The sequence below is a fragment of the Ptychodera flava genome, chromosome 10 (genome assembly GCF_041260155.1).
Source record: "Ptychodera flava strain L36383 chromosome 10, AS_Pfla_20210202, whole genome shotgun sequence".
Taxonomy (NCBI): domain Eukaryota; kingdom Metazoa; phylum Hemichordata; class Enteropneusta; family Ptychoderidae; genus Ptychodera; species Ptychodera flava.
The window spans coordinates 41,849,532-41,863,710 of record NC_091937.1 but is presented as its reverse complement, the minus strand read 5'-3'; the positions used below and the strand labels follow the sequence as shown (position 1 = coordinate 41,863,710).

Below are 14,179 nucleotides of genomic sequence, written 5' to 3'. Positions count from 1 at the left end.
GTCAATGTCATAACTCTGTGCCAGTCTGTGTATGTCAGTCTGTCTGTATGTATGTCCATGTTTCATACAATTGTTGACTTATTTTGATAACTATATGGGAGCGAACAGTGATGTTGTCACTGTTTTTATCTTTTCTGTTTGTCAGTGTTGTTGTTTTTACAGATTATTTTCATTTGATTTTTTTTTTTAATTATCTTTATAGAGTTCTTATTTACTATTTTTGTATGTATGTGGATGGTCAATGTGTCATCAGTGCTTGTCACCTGTGCATCCCATCCGGAGTTATGGTCAAAGGCTATGAAAATTTAAAAAAATAAAATAGAATTTATTTTCACTTTCAAATTTACTTTGTCCCCCTTACCCATAACCTTAATTCTTCCTTATTGTCAGCCAGTATGTTTCATGACAAATTTTAAGTTTTAAGATGTAAGATTTTATTCTGCAAGGATTAAACCTGCTGTGCCTGACAAAACATAGACACCTGACTTCAAGTTACGGCACATTGTTCATATTGGCATATGTTCTGCCCAAAGTTTTCCTTCAGTCATTGATATACATATATTTGACTAACATCTTAATCCAACAGTGCACTTAACTCTTTGAGTGCTGTAATTTTCCCACCAAAATTTTAGTGCAACATTTTACCAATTTTTATTAACCTTTCTGTAATTTTTTGATAATTTTGGACTAAACAGACATCACATTTTGTTGGCCACAGTTTTTTATCAAAATTTTAGCAAAAATCTAAAAAAAAATTGACATGGCTATATTTTATAAAGGCAACAAAAATTGACTGTGGCACTCAAAGGGTTATTATCACCAAAAGCTATCAAGTATGATATTTGGTTTCAGTTTAAAGATCTTTTATGGTATCTGTATTCAGAGAGAACTGTTGATTTGATTGCATGGACCTTTCATGGATAAACTAACTTCCTGAAGACGGGCAATCATTGCAAATCATTAACTCCCACCCAACACCCATTCTCCCATTGAAATTAGAGATGACAACTCCTGCTATAAGTGCCCAAATCAACAGATAATCTGCTGGTTCAATTGACAAAAACTCCCACCAACGTAATTATGTGTTTGTCTCTCAACTTCATTTCAGATAAGAAAGCCAGCAAGTTTAAAGAATGGCTGGATTGTTCACATCTAGTTGAAACCAAACCCAACCCACTGGCAATGGAAGTTCTCAGTTACTTAGCATACGAAACTGTTGCCCAGGTAATGTCTGATCGAATTGTACTCTGTGGATAATCCACTTCCCTTTACAAAAATTATAAATGTTTGTGTGGTATGCAGGTCTTTAAATTCAATTTAGCAGCAACTGTATTTCCTGTAATTTTGCTGTGCTTGTATAAAATAGTTTCCTAATCTATTCCCAAAATCATGTCACAATGTCCAGTATTTAATAAAATATAAAACAACAAGCAGGGAATAAAACCACTTTTTATGTCTTTTAAGATGGTTTGGACCCAGTGTTCAACATGTCAATTCATAACAGCCTTATGTATGTATGTGATGCCCTATGTTATTATTGACAGCTGAATTCTGGTCTAGGCTGGAACTCAGTTGTCAACCATTACATGGTACATGTATATAACATTCTCACTGAGCTGTGCTATCAAAAGCTAATGCTTTCTCTTTTAACGTACTTAAGGGATAGAGTCCATACATAAACTTACCTTTTAGAACAAAAATAATAAATTATCACAAGTTACATCTTTTGTCCCTTTAATTTCAGTACAAATGAATAACATTGATATTTTAGAAAGGAACTTTTATGTACTTTGAAGTACATGAATGAAATACCAGAAAGATTAAGGCCCAGATGTGGCACTGATGTCACTGTGGTATCATGAAAATGAGTATCTTTGATATTTAATTTGAGAAAACTTTGAAATATAGAATCTCATGTTTTCCATATGCATGTTTGAAAGATCACAGGGCAAGAGACAGGTCACTCACAATCAAGTACAAGAACTTTAAATTGTTGGTGTGTGGAGTGTTCATTGGTGATTTGTGTGTATCTTGTCAGGGTATTGACATTTTGTTCAACTACTTCAGTGACATGATCACGACATATTGGAAAATGTCAGCAAGTTGAAATGTAAAATCTGCATAATCAAGTACAATATCAATATCGTCATCTAGATGGTTGTAACACTTATGAACAGCTCTTGAGGGAGGATCAATATCTAGATAATTCTCAAGTTGCAAATCAAAGACGTATATCATTGTGAGGAAGGAGTGGTCCGATAACTGTACAGCAAGTGCTGTATTAGCTATCTGTGCCGATAATTATTATTATTAGCAGCCTATGCCATGAACCTTTCAAATCAAATCTGTGTTTCTCAGTTTCCGTCATCGCTGCAGATCTTCATGTAAACAGTCAGGTGTTTTCCAATCAAGCATGCAACTATAGAAGTGACAAGAGGAACCAGGATTAAACCTAAGCACTAATACCCACCCACCCACGCTGCTCTTTATCAGTAATGATGTGAACACAAACCCATATCAGCTGTGCCGTGTGGACATTGAGCGTGATACATACATTGTATCCTCCTCATCATTCTCACGATTTATAATGAAAGTAGAGACTTCCTCTCCCTCATACCTCCTCATGGACAAAACAGCAATGCATTCCCTACTTATTCCTGTCAATTTTTTCTTCCACATTTGAACATCGTGACAAAATCATCATTCAGCCAATTTTTCAGAGGCACTGATGCAAACACATATCCCTGCTATAAACAGTGTTACTTAATTGGCAAAGGAACAGAAAAGCCACCTTGTGCTTATACCATTCTTAGAAATCTGAAATCTTCTCAAATCTTCCTTATTTCCCCTACATCCTTGATACCAATAAAACTTTTATTGTCACTCATAGTACCTACTACAATGGCAATTTATCAGAAACACAATACTTTGATAATGCTGTACAGTGCTAGCACTTGTCATATTTTTGTAGTTAACACAGGTCAGTAATTTGTGCAATATTGCATTACTGGAGAGAGAAATGAAATCGTCAGCCACCACTCCATTGTACATTGATTTAATTGTTCCTAATCCTATTATCACAATGTACATTTTTCAAGTTTGCCAGAGTTTGAAAACAAGGAATTCTCCCATTTCTTTCCATCTTAGGTCGTTGATCTGTCACTGCTTGTACAGAGAGACATGGAAGCACAGGCCCATGATCCATTTATTCAAGCAACTCCACCAAGCTGTGTCAGCGACACAAGTCTTTACTCCCCATCCACACAAGTGAACATCAAAAGCAAACCACCCCCTGCCTTAGACTCACCAAACCATTCCCCACCGTCAACGCCGACAACACCTACAAGCAGTGTCGTCTCACCGTTCTTGTCATCCTCATCAAACCTGAACATGTCCTTCAACAGCAACTCTTCCAACGGATCACTACAGCAGTCAAACAACAGCCAGTCAAGTGTTCAACAGAATCCGGTCACCAAAGCAAAGCCAAAGAAAAGGAAAAAGGTAAGTTTTTCCAAGGACAAGGTAGGCGAGCGTGAAAACATCGGTAAATTACAAGTAAATTCCAGGCTCTGCCAGAGTAACTATTCCAGCTCAAGTACGAGGAACAGCAACCTATACTTGCCCAAGGAAACTACTCATATCCATCATTACATGCATGTTTCCGATAGCAACTACAACTCTCCCTGTTCCCTTAGTGACAGCTACCCAATTCCTACCTGAACATACATTTCCAATTCTCTCAGTGGCCATTATGCCATTCCTTGTCAATAAAATAATTTCTTAATTGTATCACTGGTACTCAATACCTACCAGGTAGTTCAAATGGCACCAATGTGGCTCCAACTATGTAGTATGAAAGTTTTATATGGATAATTTCTGATTTGTATAGGTGGTACTCAATACCTGGTTCAAATAGAACCAATGCGACTCCAACCATGTAGTATGAAAGATGGTTGTAAAGTTTGATATGATCTCTTTCAGAGTGGAGCTACATCCACATTAGAAGAGAATGCTGGTGCTGCCAGTGGGAATGCCATACAGCCATTACACATCAGAGAAGCCATGAGGAGATATTACCAGAACATTGGACCAATGGCAGCATTCAGTGTAAGTATCACTTCCCAGGGATACTGAATAATATCAACACACTCATCACCAACTAAACCCATTTAGTTAGACCTCAAACCCCATTTCAAAATGACAGTTTTGAGTGCAAAAATCCAATGGCAAATTTACAATTTGAACTTCCTCAAAAGATAGTAAGTTACTGATATAGGTTGTTTGAAGCAGGTTTGTGAATGAGAAACATCTCAAAAGAAAATCTGGACGCTGATTTAGTTTTCTGTAGATACAACTTTCCATAACCCTAGCATAAATTTCCAGAAATTTGTGCCAGATGATTGAAAAAGAGCAGACTATAAACCTGTGGATGCAATGTGTTTGTTTGTCATGCATATGCCTGTATTTGCTATCTTTGTGTCAGTGTTTGTGGTCTCTGGTTGCAATGAATGGTTCCAGTGACAACAATGGTGCCTACATGATGCTATAGCTGCAGTTTTGAGTATCAAATCTATGGTTGCGTTGAGTTTGTGAGAAAAACCCCTTGCTACATCTGGAGTTACTGACATCTTGTTACAGAATAACTAATAGTATACATTTTGCCAAGGAGTTTTGGTATTACATATGTTGCATTGATGAACGTTGGGATGTCGTATGTGGCTCTGTTGAAAGCATATGCATATACACTACTGTGGGAATTGGCTGCATGGGGAATAAACATATGAGTGCATTGTCACAGGGTATACAGTGATTTTACTCAAAGATTTGTGTACAAGTACTTGTATCTATGCAGAGATGTTCCAGAATGGAGACTAACTTAACTACAGCTGACGACAGATTACTTGGAAAATCCCTCTGCATAGAATAGTCTTGTTGATTATTAGTTCCAGAGACCAGCTCTGGAACTGTTAGTTTTTGCTCACTTTCCTTCTTTCTTTCTTTCTTTCTTTCTTTCTTTCTTTCTATCTTTCTTTCTTTCTTTCTTTCTTTCTCTATTTCCGGTTTTACTACCATAGAACATGCTATACACAAATTTTACCTCAATTACCCAGAATGCATTGCGACACGCTTATGACGTCATCGCTCAGCTCGGACGGGTTTTACGGGCATTTCTTGTTTGTTTATTTATTTATTTTTTATTTGGCATTGCTCAACTATCATATTGCGTTCAGTTATTAATAATTCTAGCTTTCTTTCGCTTTGTTTTTTGTTGCTTTTTGATTTTATTTTTCTCTAAATACTCGCCGTACGTGGCGCTATACTGTTTCGCCCGAATGCTCATGGGTTGAATGACATTAACAATGGCCGCGTATCGATCGCTTCGCTCGCACACAGAGAGAAAATTAGCCTTTCCCTAAGTTTACAAGCGCGGCTGAGCACATCGTGTACCAAGGCGAGGTGGGTGTGCTCGAAAACGATGATCAATGCAAAATTTGGACTCAAAATCAGCTGTTTTGGCGGAGAAACTGCCCGACAGCCCTGCCATGCAGAGCTAGGCATTCATAGTGAACGTACTGTCTGTCACGCACCGGCATGCGTTGGCTGCACGTAAAAGCAACTCAACTTTCCAAGATCAAACGGTCAGTATCTTGTGAAAACAGCGACATAGCAATGAAAATTTTTTAGTCTGTGCTTTTAATCAAATGAAAATGCATGTGGCTCAATTTCAACGGCCTAGGTCCGATGTTTCCTCTCGTCTGATCATCGTCGTAATTCACACGCCTCTTTACGGCAACAACTCAGCGCTACCCGTCAAGCGATTGATTTTTGCGTAGGTCAGCTGAGCGAAAATTATTGCTCTGGCTCGCGAGAATGTCGTCTGATAAACTTTCCGTGCGTTGTCGCCCCCGTATGTATCTGTTGCGTTTTTACCGTACATGTAGGCATTTGTAATCTGTGTACTGTAATTCCCCGGACTGCCTTGCTTTTAGTTGTATTATGGTGTTTACTTAGCCCTGCGCTGTGTGTTCCGCTACAGCTAATCACCCCGCTCTGTGGTGAGCGGGGCGATTAGCTGTAGCGGAACACACAGCATCGTACGCAGGGCTAGGTGTTTACTGCTATCAGCCCTGAATATTAAAATCCAAAGCACTCTTTCATTCTGCACCTATCTTTGTCACACATTGTCTTGTTTCTTCCGCTGCTCTGGTCTCTGGAACTTCGCTTTTGCTTGCAAATGCTTTCTAGTTTATATTTTATTTCTGATTTTTCTCTGTAGAAACATTCATCGGTACCATTCATCATGAGGTTTCTGGGATGCTGAGGAAGTTCTCTCTGATGTGTGAAACCATTTTCTGTGGATGATCTTTGTCTGTACATAAAACACAATTTAAAGACTGAGCTTTGCCAATTAATCTTTTTCCCTATGTGAACTACACTGGGTATGTTCTAGTTTAACCCGTTCCAATTTTACCATGAACAGGTCCAGAGTCACCGTTGGAATCAATGGGTTTGGGCCAAACTGTGGTTGTGAAAGAGTTAAACTTATAAGCTTGAGACAATCTTTGTATCTACTCTGAAACTATGGCATATTTAAGACACATTTTGAAGTACAATGTAGAGAAAAGAGTATAGAAAACAGAATGTAGTATGATGCCCATCGGAGCTTTGAAATTCTGGAACTTTTTTGTATCTTGCTTGAAAAAATGACAAAGGAGCTTTGACCAAACCAAGCCAGTGTCAGGATTAGAACCAACAGCTTTCAACAGATGAGACAGTTGTTAGCCTTCTTCCATGGATGTTATGTGAGATGATCCATAACAAATCCTTATTGTCTTTCCCTCAATGGATACTTGAAGCAACCTTGATAATTTTTGTTTTTAAGCCTTCACACCGCATCCTTCTGTGTGCATCTTGGTCTAGCCAAACATAATCTGTCCACCCCATTGTCCCACACATTCACCATTGAAATTGATGGGTTGTTTTGGGCTCAACCACAGTGATGAATGGGGTAAAACTCTAGCTTTCAAAAAACCTGGTCATGAAAGGGTTCAGACAGGATTTACACCTACGTAGATGTTTTGCCATGGTTTTAGAACAAACTTGTGAGAAAACGCCAGTTTTTATATCAATACAGATTAACACAGCAGAAAAAACCATCACTTGTATTTATGTCATTTTTATTGTAAATATAAGTAATAAAGCAGAAAATAGTCATTGTGTAAGTTTTTTGGTGTCAGTTCATTAATTTACATTTTTACGGCTTCAGAAATTTCTTCTGAAGAATCAGAGCTTCTTCAAAGCAGCGGCAGATGTTTTCTTCAAATATGTCCTGTTGACGTCCAGAATGTGTGACATTACAGTCACAAGACTTGGTGAAAACTGTCAATCAAAGAGGAAACAAAAATGACACAGAAATCCCTAGAGCCAAAGTTTCTATAGAAAATTTCACTGAAATTATCATGTTGTAAATATTATTTTATGAAATAGAAGAGGCGCAATATTACTGGCTATTTACTTCTTGCCACAAACTGAATTCTGAAATTTGACTCTTTCATCAATTTCTTGCCAGCATCTCAATGAAATGTATGTGGGTGGGTTTCACATTTCTCCAATTTTCAGCAGTGTGCGTCTTTTGCTTGTTGACATCATATGGTGCAACATTAGTGATCACGATTTTCTGACAGCCAAGGGTTAGTGAAGTACCCCGCTTTATTCAGGGACATTTTTTTTTTTCTCCTTAAAGTAGAAATGACGACGAAATGGGAGAATAAGTTGAAGGAGATGGACATTCGATACACATAGTTAATAGGACACCATAAATTTTCATGACAGTTAATAATCAAAACAGTTTCTACTCAATAAAATAAATTCACAAGCTCAAGTGCATATTTTTGTGATTGCCTGGACTATCAACAAAAATGTCTGAATTGAGAAAGTACCACCCAAAGATATGATATCTGTGTATATTCACCGAAACCACCTGAACGGAACCTACCTGTTTTCCGTATTTGTTGATTGTCGTCAGCAAGACTTTGCCAAATTTCAAACACTTCTGTTGTGATACCCCGTGATGCTCCAACAGGGACAGAAACTTTGTCAAAGTGCCTTCATCTAGATCCAGCTGTCAGTCAAAAAAAGATGAGGGATTTTTGGTAGAGGTCAAAGGTCAGTTCTGCCTTATAACAGATTGCATACTGCATACAATTATTGTCCCAACAGTGTGAAATGTGTGTATTAATTTGATTCAGGATTCTACATACACCTGTTTTCTAATCCTATTCTTATTCACTGGTGAGCCCTGTTTTCCTGTTTTGCTATGAACACCTGTTTGCAACTTTAGTCCACAACCTCCGCAAAATTTAGAAAATGAAACAAAAAATTTTCTGTTGCCCTCCTCTGAGTAGAAATGTGAAGTATGTGTGTTATTTGTCATGATAGAAAAACAGTATCTCCCGACATTCTAGTTTTAATGTTTTGACCCTGTTTCCTCCTGAATACACCCACACAACGAAATCATTTTCTCAGTGTGATGTTGAGAGGTCACACAGAAATGCTGTGGTGAAAAGCGCCCTCAGTCATCAACACCTACCTTGGTGTTCAGCAAGGTCTGGAAAAGTAGACTGGTTGACGGATTCCACTCCATGTCTATGTTGCATAGTGACCTGTAATTTGTGATGAAAATCCAATGAAATCAAGAGGCACATGCTTTTTTGAAACACAATCTACATAACAACAACAGAATATTAATCTCACAGTGATACGTGTTACGATCAAAACTAGCAAAGTGATACATGTTACAATCAAAACTAGCAATAATACCTCATTTAACTTTAACAGCTATTTGTTGGTCAATTCTTTCTTGCAAAGAGTATTTTAATAAATTGCAGAAAGTTAAAAGTGTTCAAAACGAAGTTGTTGATACAGAGCATGTGGTCTGCATAAGATATTAATTCATGACAGAAAGATAAAAACTCTTTCAGAAAAGGTATGAAATGTGAAAATGATCCACCACATGTACAGATGGTAACATCAATATTTCAGAGAAAGCTGTATGGAGACAGCTGCAATATTTGCAAGAAAATACAAACATCATTTCACTTCTGTCAAGTCATGAATATCATATTCTGCCACTTTATGATACCCTCAATATTTGATGCACTATGAAATAGACCCACATGAATGTTTAATCTGTGGCTTTTGTTTTGGTGGCTATGTAGAAGATGAATGCGTCACTACAAAGTACATGTGTGAACAATCTCTGCCTCTGAAGAAAATACCTGTATAAGTGTAGTCTCATCTCTCCACTCAAAGTCTCCCTAGTCAATCTGGAAATTACATCCACCTGAGGACTTCCCAGGTCACCGCACGCAATGGGCACAAGTACACCCTCTATGGCAGGTTTGGGAAATGATTCGCAGAATTTGATAATGGACATCAGCAGAGATCTAGATGCATTCTGTTGTAGTTGCTGCAGCTAGTAAAACAAACAGATTGCTGTAAGAAATCATTTCAATCCAATAAAATTCAAATATTCAAGGAATTCTGCAGATCTGATCTTTTCACAGAAAGATATAACTCTCAATATGTGCAGCAGAATTACAATAATTTTCTTTGATGGTTTTGTCGTAATTTTAGCCAATGGGTGAACTGTACATAGCTGACTGAGAATTGTAACAATCAACTATCAGACTGGTTAATATGAGTTTGGACAATTTTTTCACAAAACACAGTAACAGAAGATTTGGAGATGCTCTCAAACATTGAATATAATATGGGTTGTCCATGTACTGGATATGAATTGCATCTGATTGACCAAACACGGAATTAGTTCCACTACAGTCATTCAACTATCTTCAGTCACAGTGGAGCTAACCAGCTGATAAGTTCATTTTAATGACAATATAAAAGTTAATATTGAGAAAAATTTCATTGATAACTTTCAACAAATAGCACATTGTCGTAAACCACCCACCGCTTTATGGCAACAGCTTGGTGCTACTCTCAAAGAAGTTTTGTGTAGGTCTGCAGAGCGGAAATTATGCTCTGGCTTGCGAGAATGCCAAAAACATTGCTGAACAAAAGAATACTCCACAAATTTCTGCTATCTGTCGTTGACTAATTAACATGTTATAAATAGCAGGGTGCTTCCTGTGGTGTAGTGCGGATTTCAACAGGATGTGGAAATAGAGGTTATAAAAATTCCATTCAGAAGCAACTCTAACACCTTCATACTTTGACCACACACTCAGTACCTTGTCAAGGAAGCAGTGTTTAGCAATAACACAGCAGTTACTGAAACTGGGCTCTGGATTCAGATTGCAGATCACATGACAAAAATTATGAAGGAAGGTTTCTGATGAACTTGACAATTCCATTTGAGTGCATATGGACTCCACCTGTTGAGATAATGGTAAAGTCTGATTCAGAATTTGAACTTGAATGAAACACCATTGACGTAGTTTTCTTATGACTGGATGGAAGTTGTTAATTAAACATGCGACAAATGCAAATAGAAAGTTGAAAATAGTTACTGTCATTCAAGATTTTTTTCTGGTCCTCTCTGTATATTCAGAACAAGTTTTACAACCTTATTACATACATATATTTATTTCTATATTATGTATGAAACCAAACTCATCATACAATACAATGCTGACTTCAATTAGCAACAACCTTTTTGAATATTACATTCTTGTCTAATTGACTTTTTCACTGAAGTGTCCTTCATTTTCTCCTAATTGTATTCACATTCATAATAAACATAGGAAGTGATCACTTTACCTTGGACCCAAAACATGCATCAGTGACTGTTATACCAGTAGACATACATTTCAGTCAAGAAATTCCCCATGTTTATCAAAATCACATGGCTCGTATCCCACAATACCTCAGGACAAAAACAGTGACATAATGACTAAAAAAGCAAAAAACTGATGCACAATATTTGACAAGCAGTATCATCTGTAAAAAGTGCTGATTAAAGTGGGTTTTCTGGATTCAAAGATGAAATCTTCACACCTTCACCTTATTATAATTCATTTTACCTGCTGAGCTGTAGAAATAGTGAAAATTTCCATCTCTGTCAGCGTCTGTGCTTCATTTCCATCAATTGCTTCTATCAATCTGTTTAAAGCAACCTAATAAGAAATTAAATCCATCAAACCTTTAAAAAGTTTTTCTATGACAATATCATGCTTTTACTGCATAATCTGAGGTACATGAATATGCAATTATGATAATGAGTCATTAGCATGAAATTTACATATTTTAGGATAACTTTTTAATACATTATGCATAAATGAATATTAATATGCATATATAAGATTCTAGGACTGTAGAATCTTTAGAAGTAGCATCAGAATAAAGTAAACTTATTTCAGTTTTTTACCATTTCAAAACCTGCATCAGTGGGTTTGCGAAGGGCGGTAAGCAGGTAAATGTTACCAGGGTTCCCAGTCATTTTACTGGGGTTCCCCTGGGTATATCAATAGAATCAAATCGGGGACAGCAGCAATGTTACCGGGGTTCCCAAATCATTTACTGTTATTCCCCAACCTTAGCAAAAACACTGTGCATTATCAAATATTTGATGATGACATCCTACCTTAGTCTCATCATCAAGTTGATTTGTCACTATCTCAGTCTCCATGGCAACATCATCATTCACAACTGATTCATTCCTCTGGTTGGCATCTATCTCCATCTCATCTCGTATGTCAACTTCTTCATCCTCATCAGAGCTTGAACCAATGACTATGACATCATCAGTTGACGGAGGTTTGCTAACCAAACAGGGTGAAATTTTTTTGTTTTTTCAATCTCATCTTGCTTGGATACAATGTCATCTATCTGCATATCCATAGCATCTTGCTCTTCAATTTCTGTTTTCACAATCTGACTTGTAGTGGTGTTCACATTTACTTCAGTGAAAGTAGCAGTAACTTCATCCTTTTGTTTAAATTGTGACAGGTATCCTGGCAACCATTCAAATTGCTGATTTTCATTACCATGGTTACAATTGTTAATTTCTTTACATAAATTTGAAACCTTTGATGAAAATGGATATTCCTGCAGAAAATCAATGTTTGACTTTCCACTACTTCTTTTCTGAAGAACAAGTTGAAGTTGTTTGACCAGAAATTGCATCCATCCATCATGAAATGCTTGTCTTTGCAAGGCTTCTACCAAGTCTGTTAGATCTCTGCTTAGAATATTTTCTTGTTGTTGGAGAAGAAATGCCATCAAATTTCTCTGAATGTCAACAGGATAAAGGAGTAGTTCTGGTTTGCTGTAAAGTAAAAATCGCACGAATAAATCAAACCAAATCAAATCAAATCAAATCAAATCAAATCAAATCAAATCAAATCATCATCATCATCTAATCACCATTGTAATTTTCACATTCATCCTCATTGTTATTGTCATCATCATCATTCATTCAATCCCATGTCAAAGGACCTCAGTTCTAGCCATGGTTCTAGCAAAGTAACAGGTACACAACAAGTGTAGCTGCAAAATTGTAGCTCTACGGTGAGGCGGTCGGTGAGTTTTGGTTTTTGCGACCTCGCTCACCAGTAGAGCTACAATGCCGAAGGCCCTGTAGCATACAAAATAAGCGCGTCACACATGGCGCGGCATTTTCATGTAAAATCCCACATATTTACTGCATTTGGTCGTACCGATTTATCACTACTGAAGACTAAACACTATACTACACTAACCTTGTCGTTTATGGGGTTTGGTATTAGCACAGACACGTCGATCGCGTTCCATAAACATTGAGCGTGTTTCTGGGAGCCGCCATTACCGGAAGTTGGTAATGGCGGCTCAAGAAATGTTTTTGGAACGCGATCGACGTATTTGAACAAATAGCAAACCCTATACACGACAAGGTTAGTGTAGTATAGTGTTTAATCTTCAGTAGTGATAAATCAGTATGACCAAATGCAGTAAATATATGGGATTTTACATCAAAATGCCATGCCATGTGCAGCGTGCTTATTTTGTATGCTTCAGGGCCTTCGGCATTGTAGCTCTACTGGTGAGCGAGGTCGCAAAAACCAAAACTCACCGACCGCCTCACCGTAGAGCTACAATTTTGCAGCTACAGGTACACGTGTGTACTGCATGTGTTCTGGTGATTTCCTTAAATTTGCCATAAAACTGTACAAACGTGAAAATTTCTGCATATACTTTCTCTCTCGCTCTGGGTTTATGACGTCACTCTGTGTGAAAGTTAAGTGAATGATCTTTAGTGGTTTCCTGTAATTCATGGATGTGAAACACACTTACAACAGAAGCTGTTTTTCTTGACCTAAAACTGGTACTTCTTTGCAAAGTGAGATCAGAAAGTTTGTCCACGACAGATTCGATTGTTCAAGCAACCAGTACTGAGCCGATAAAATCGGTTTATCTGGTCTGCTTAGTGCTCCGATTACACCCTGCCACTCTCTCGGTAACTTTAGTATAAGATCTTCCATCTTCGATCACTCGGCTCAGATAGGTTATAGCATGGAATCCGGAGGATACTCCGACATTGTATAACCCGCCAGGTGATTACCATGCCTCGTTTTCGGTCTGAAGGGGTATCCCATACCCCCTAGCTGGAAAGTAAACTACACGATCCGGCCACAAGTACAAGCATGAGCAGGGGTAAAGTTGGTGTATTCTACACGAGTCTCCACTCATTTAGCATTTTGTCATGTATCTTGATGTAAGATAACACCATAGAAATGAGGAAAGATCGATGAAACTGAAACCCGGGGCAAAACGGGATTCCGTAAAAGTTGAGGAGCTAGGGAGTTAGAGAAAGAAGTCGCTAGAGGTCGCTGCTAGAGGAGAAGGTAGGCTTGGCTATTCATACATGTTGGCTTGTTTACTAGTTTTCGTAGCTGTAGTCACTGGCTGCAATAAGCCCCTGTGCGACAGTTGTTGCCTGAGGGTCGTCGTATTCTTGGGCAACATTATTTATTGCAGCTAACTGAAGACCTACCACTTTGTCTGAATTTGTCAGCTTGTAGAACATTGCACTATCACCTTTACCAACAGTGAAATGATAATTGCTGTATTGGGGTTATAGAGTCAAACTCAACCTTTATCTGTCATAGACCACGGTCCTTCAACAAACTGAGGGCAAAAATTTGAAGTACTTTCGATGGCAATACAGGGCATAAGCTAC

The 14,179-nt window shown here is 37.8% G+C and overlaps 2 protein-coding genes across 4 annotated transcripts in view; one reads left to right on the top strand and one right to left on the bottom strand.

Moving 5' to 3' along the window:
• The window catches only part of LOC139142873 (transcription initiation protein SPT3 homolog), a 58,745-nt gene extending 51,522 nt beyond the window's left edge, over positions 1-7,223 (top strand). For both annotated transcript variants that reach the window (XM_070713051.1, XM_070713052.1), the window contains exons 6-9: positions 1,109-1,224; positions 3,148-3,501; positions 3,982-4,107; positions 6,278-7,223. In XM_070713051.1, coding sequence (XP_070569152.1) covers positions 1,109-1,224; positions 3,148-3,501; positions 3,982-4,107; positions 6,278-6,322 — 641 coding nt within the window. In that variant the 3' untranslated portion in view covers positions 6,323-7,223. The remainder of the gene's footprint in view (positions 1-1,108; positions 1,225-3,147; positions 3,502-3,981; positions 4,108-6,277) is intronic.
• Positions 7,161-13,580, bottom strand: LOC139142876 (Fanconi anemia group E protein-like). Of its 2 annotated transcripts, none has more exons than XM_070713054.1 (8): positions 13,294-13,580; positions 11,606-12,289; positions 11,046-11,138; positions 10,254-10,397; positions 9,279-9,475; positions 8,591-8,663; positions 7,997-8,122; positions 7,161-7,380 (listed from the first exon to the last, which is right to left on the bottom strand). In XM_070713054.1, exons 2-8 carry the CDS (start codon positions 11,702-11,704, stop codon positions 7,285-7,287), a joined length of 828 nt encoding a protein of 275 aa, XP_070569155.1. In that variant the 5' UTR covers positions 11,705-12,289; positions 13,294-13,580; the 3' UTR covers positions 7,161-7,284. The 2 variants fall into 2 exon arrangements, with proteins under 2 accessions (XP_070569155.1, XP_070569156.1); XM_070713055.1 differs by having other exon boundaries at positions 10,783-11,138; positions 13,294-13,559.
• Between the last annotated feature and the right edge of the window lie 599 nt (positions 13,581-14,179).

What these genes read in the sequence shown, in the direction of transcription:
- LOC139142876 (XM_070713054.1), bottom strand. Translation starts at nt 11,704, where the DNA reads ATGGAGATAGATGCCAACCAGAGGAATGAATCAGTTGTGAATGATGAT. An exon ending in AACTTGATGATGAGACTAAG is followed by an intron (nt 11,139 to 11,605) that starts GTAGGATGTCAT and finishes ATTTCTTATTAG; the next exon opens with GTTGCTTTAAACAGATTGAT. An exon ending in ATGAGACTACACTTATACAG is followed by an intron (nt 8,664 to 9,278) that starts GTATTTTCTTCA and finishes CACAAATTACAG; the next exon opens with GTCACTATGCAACATAGACA.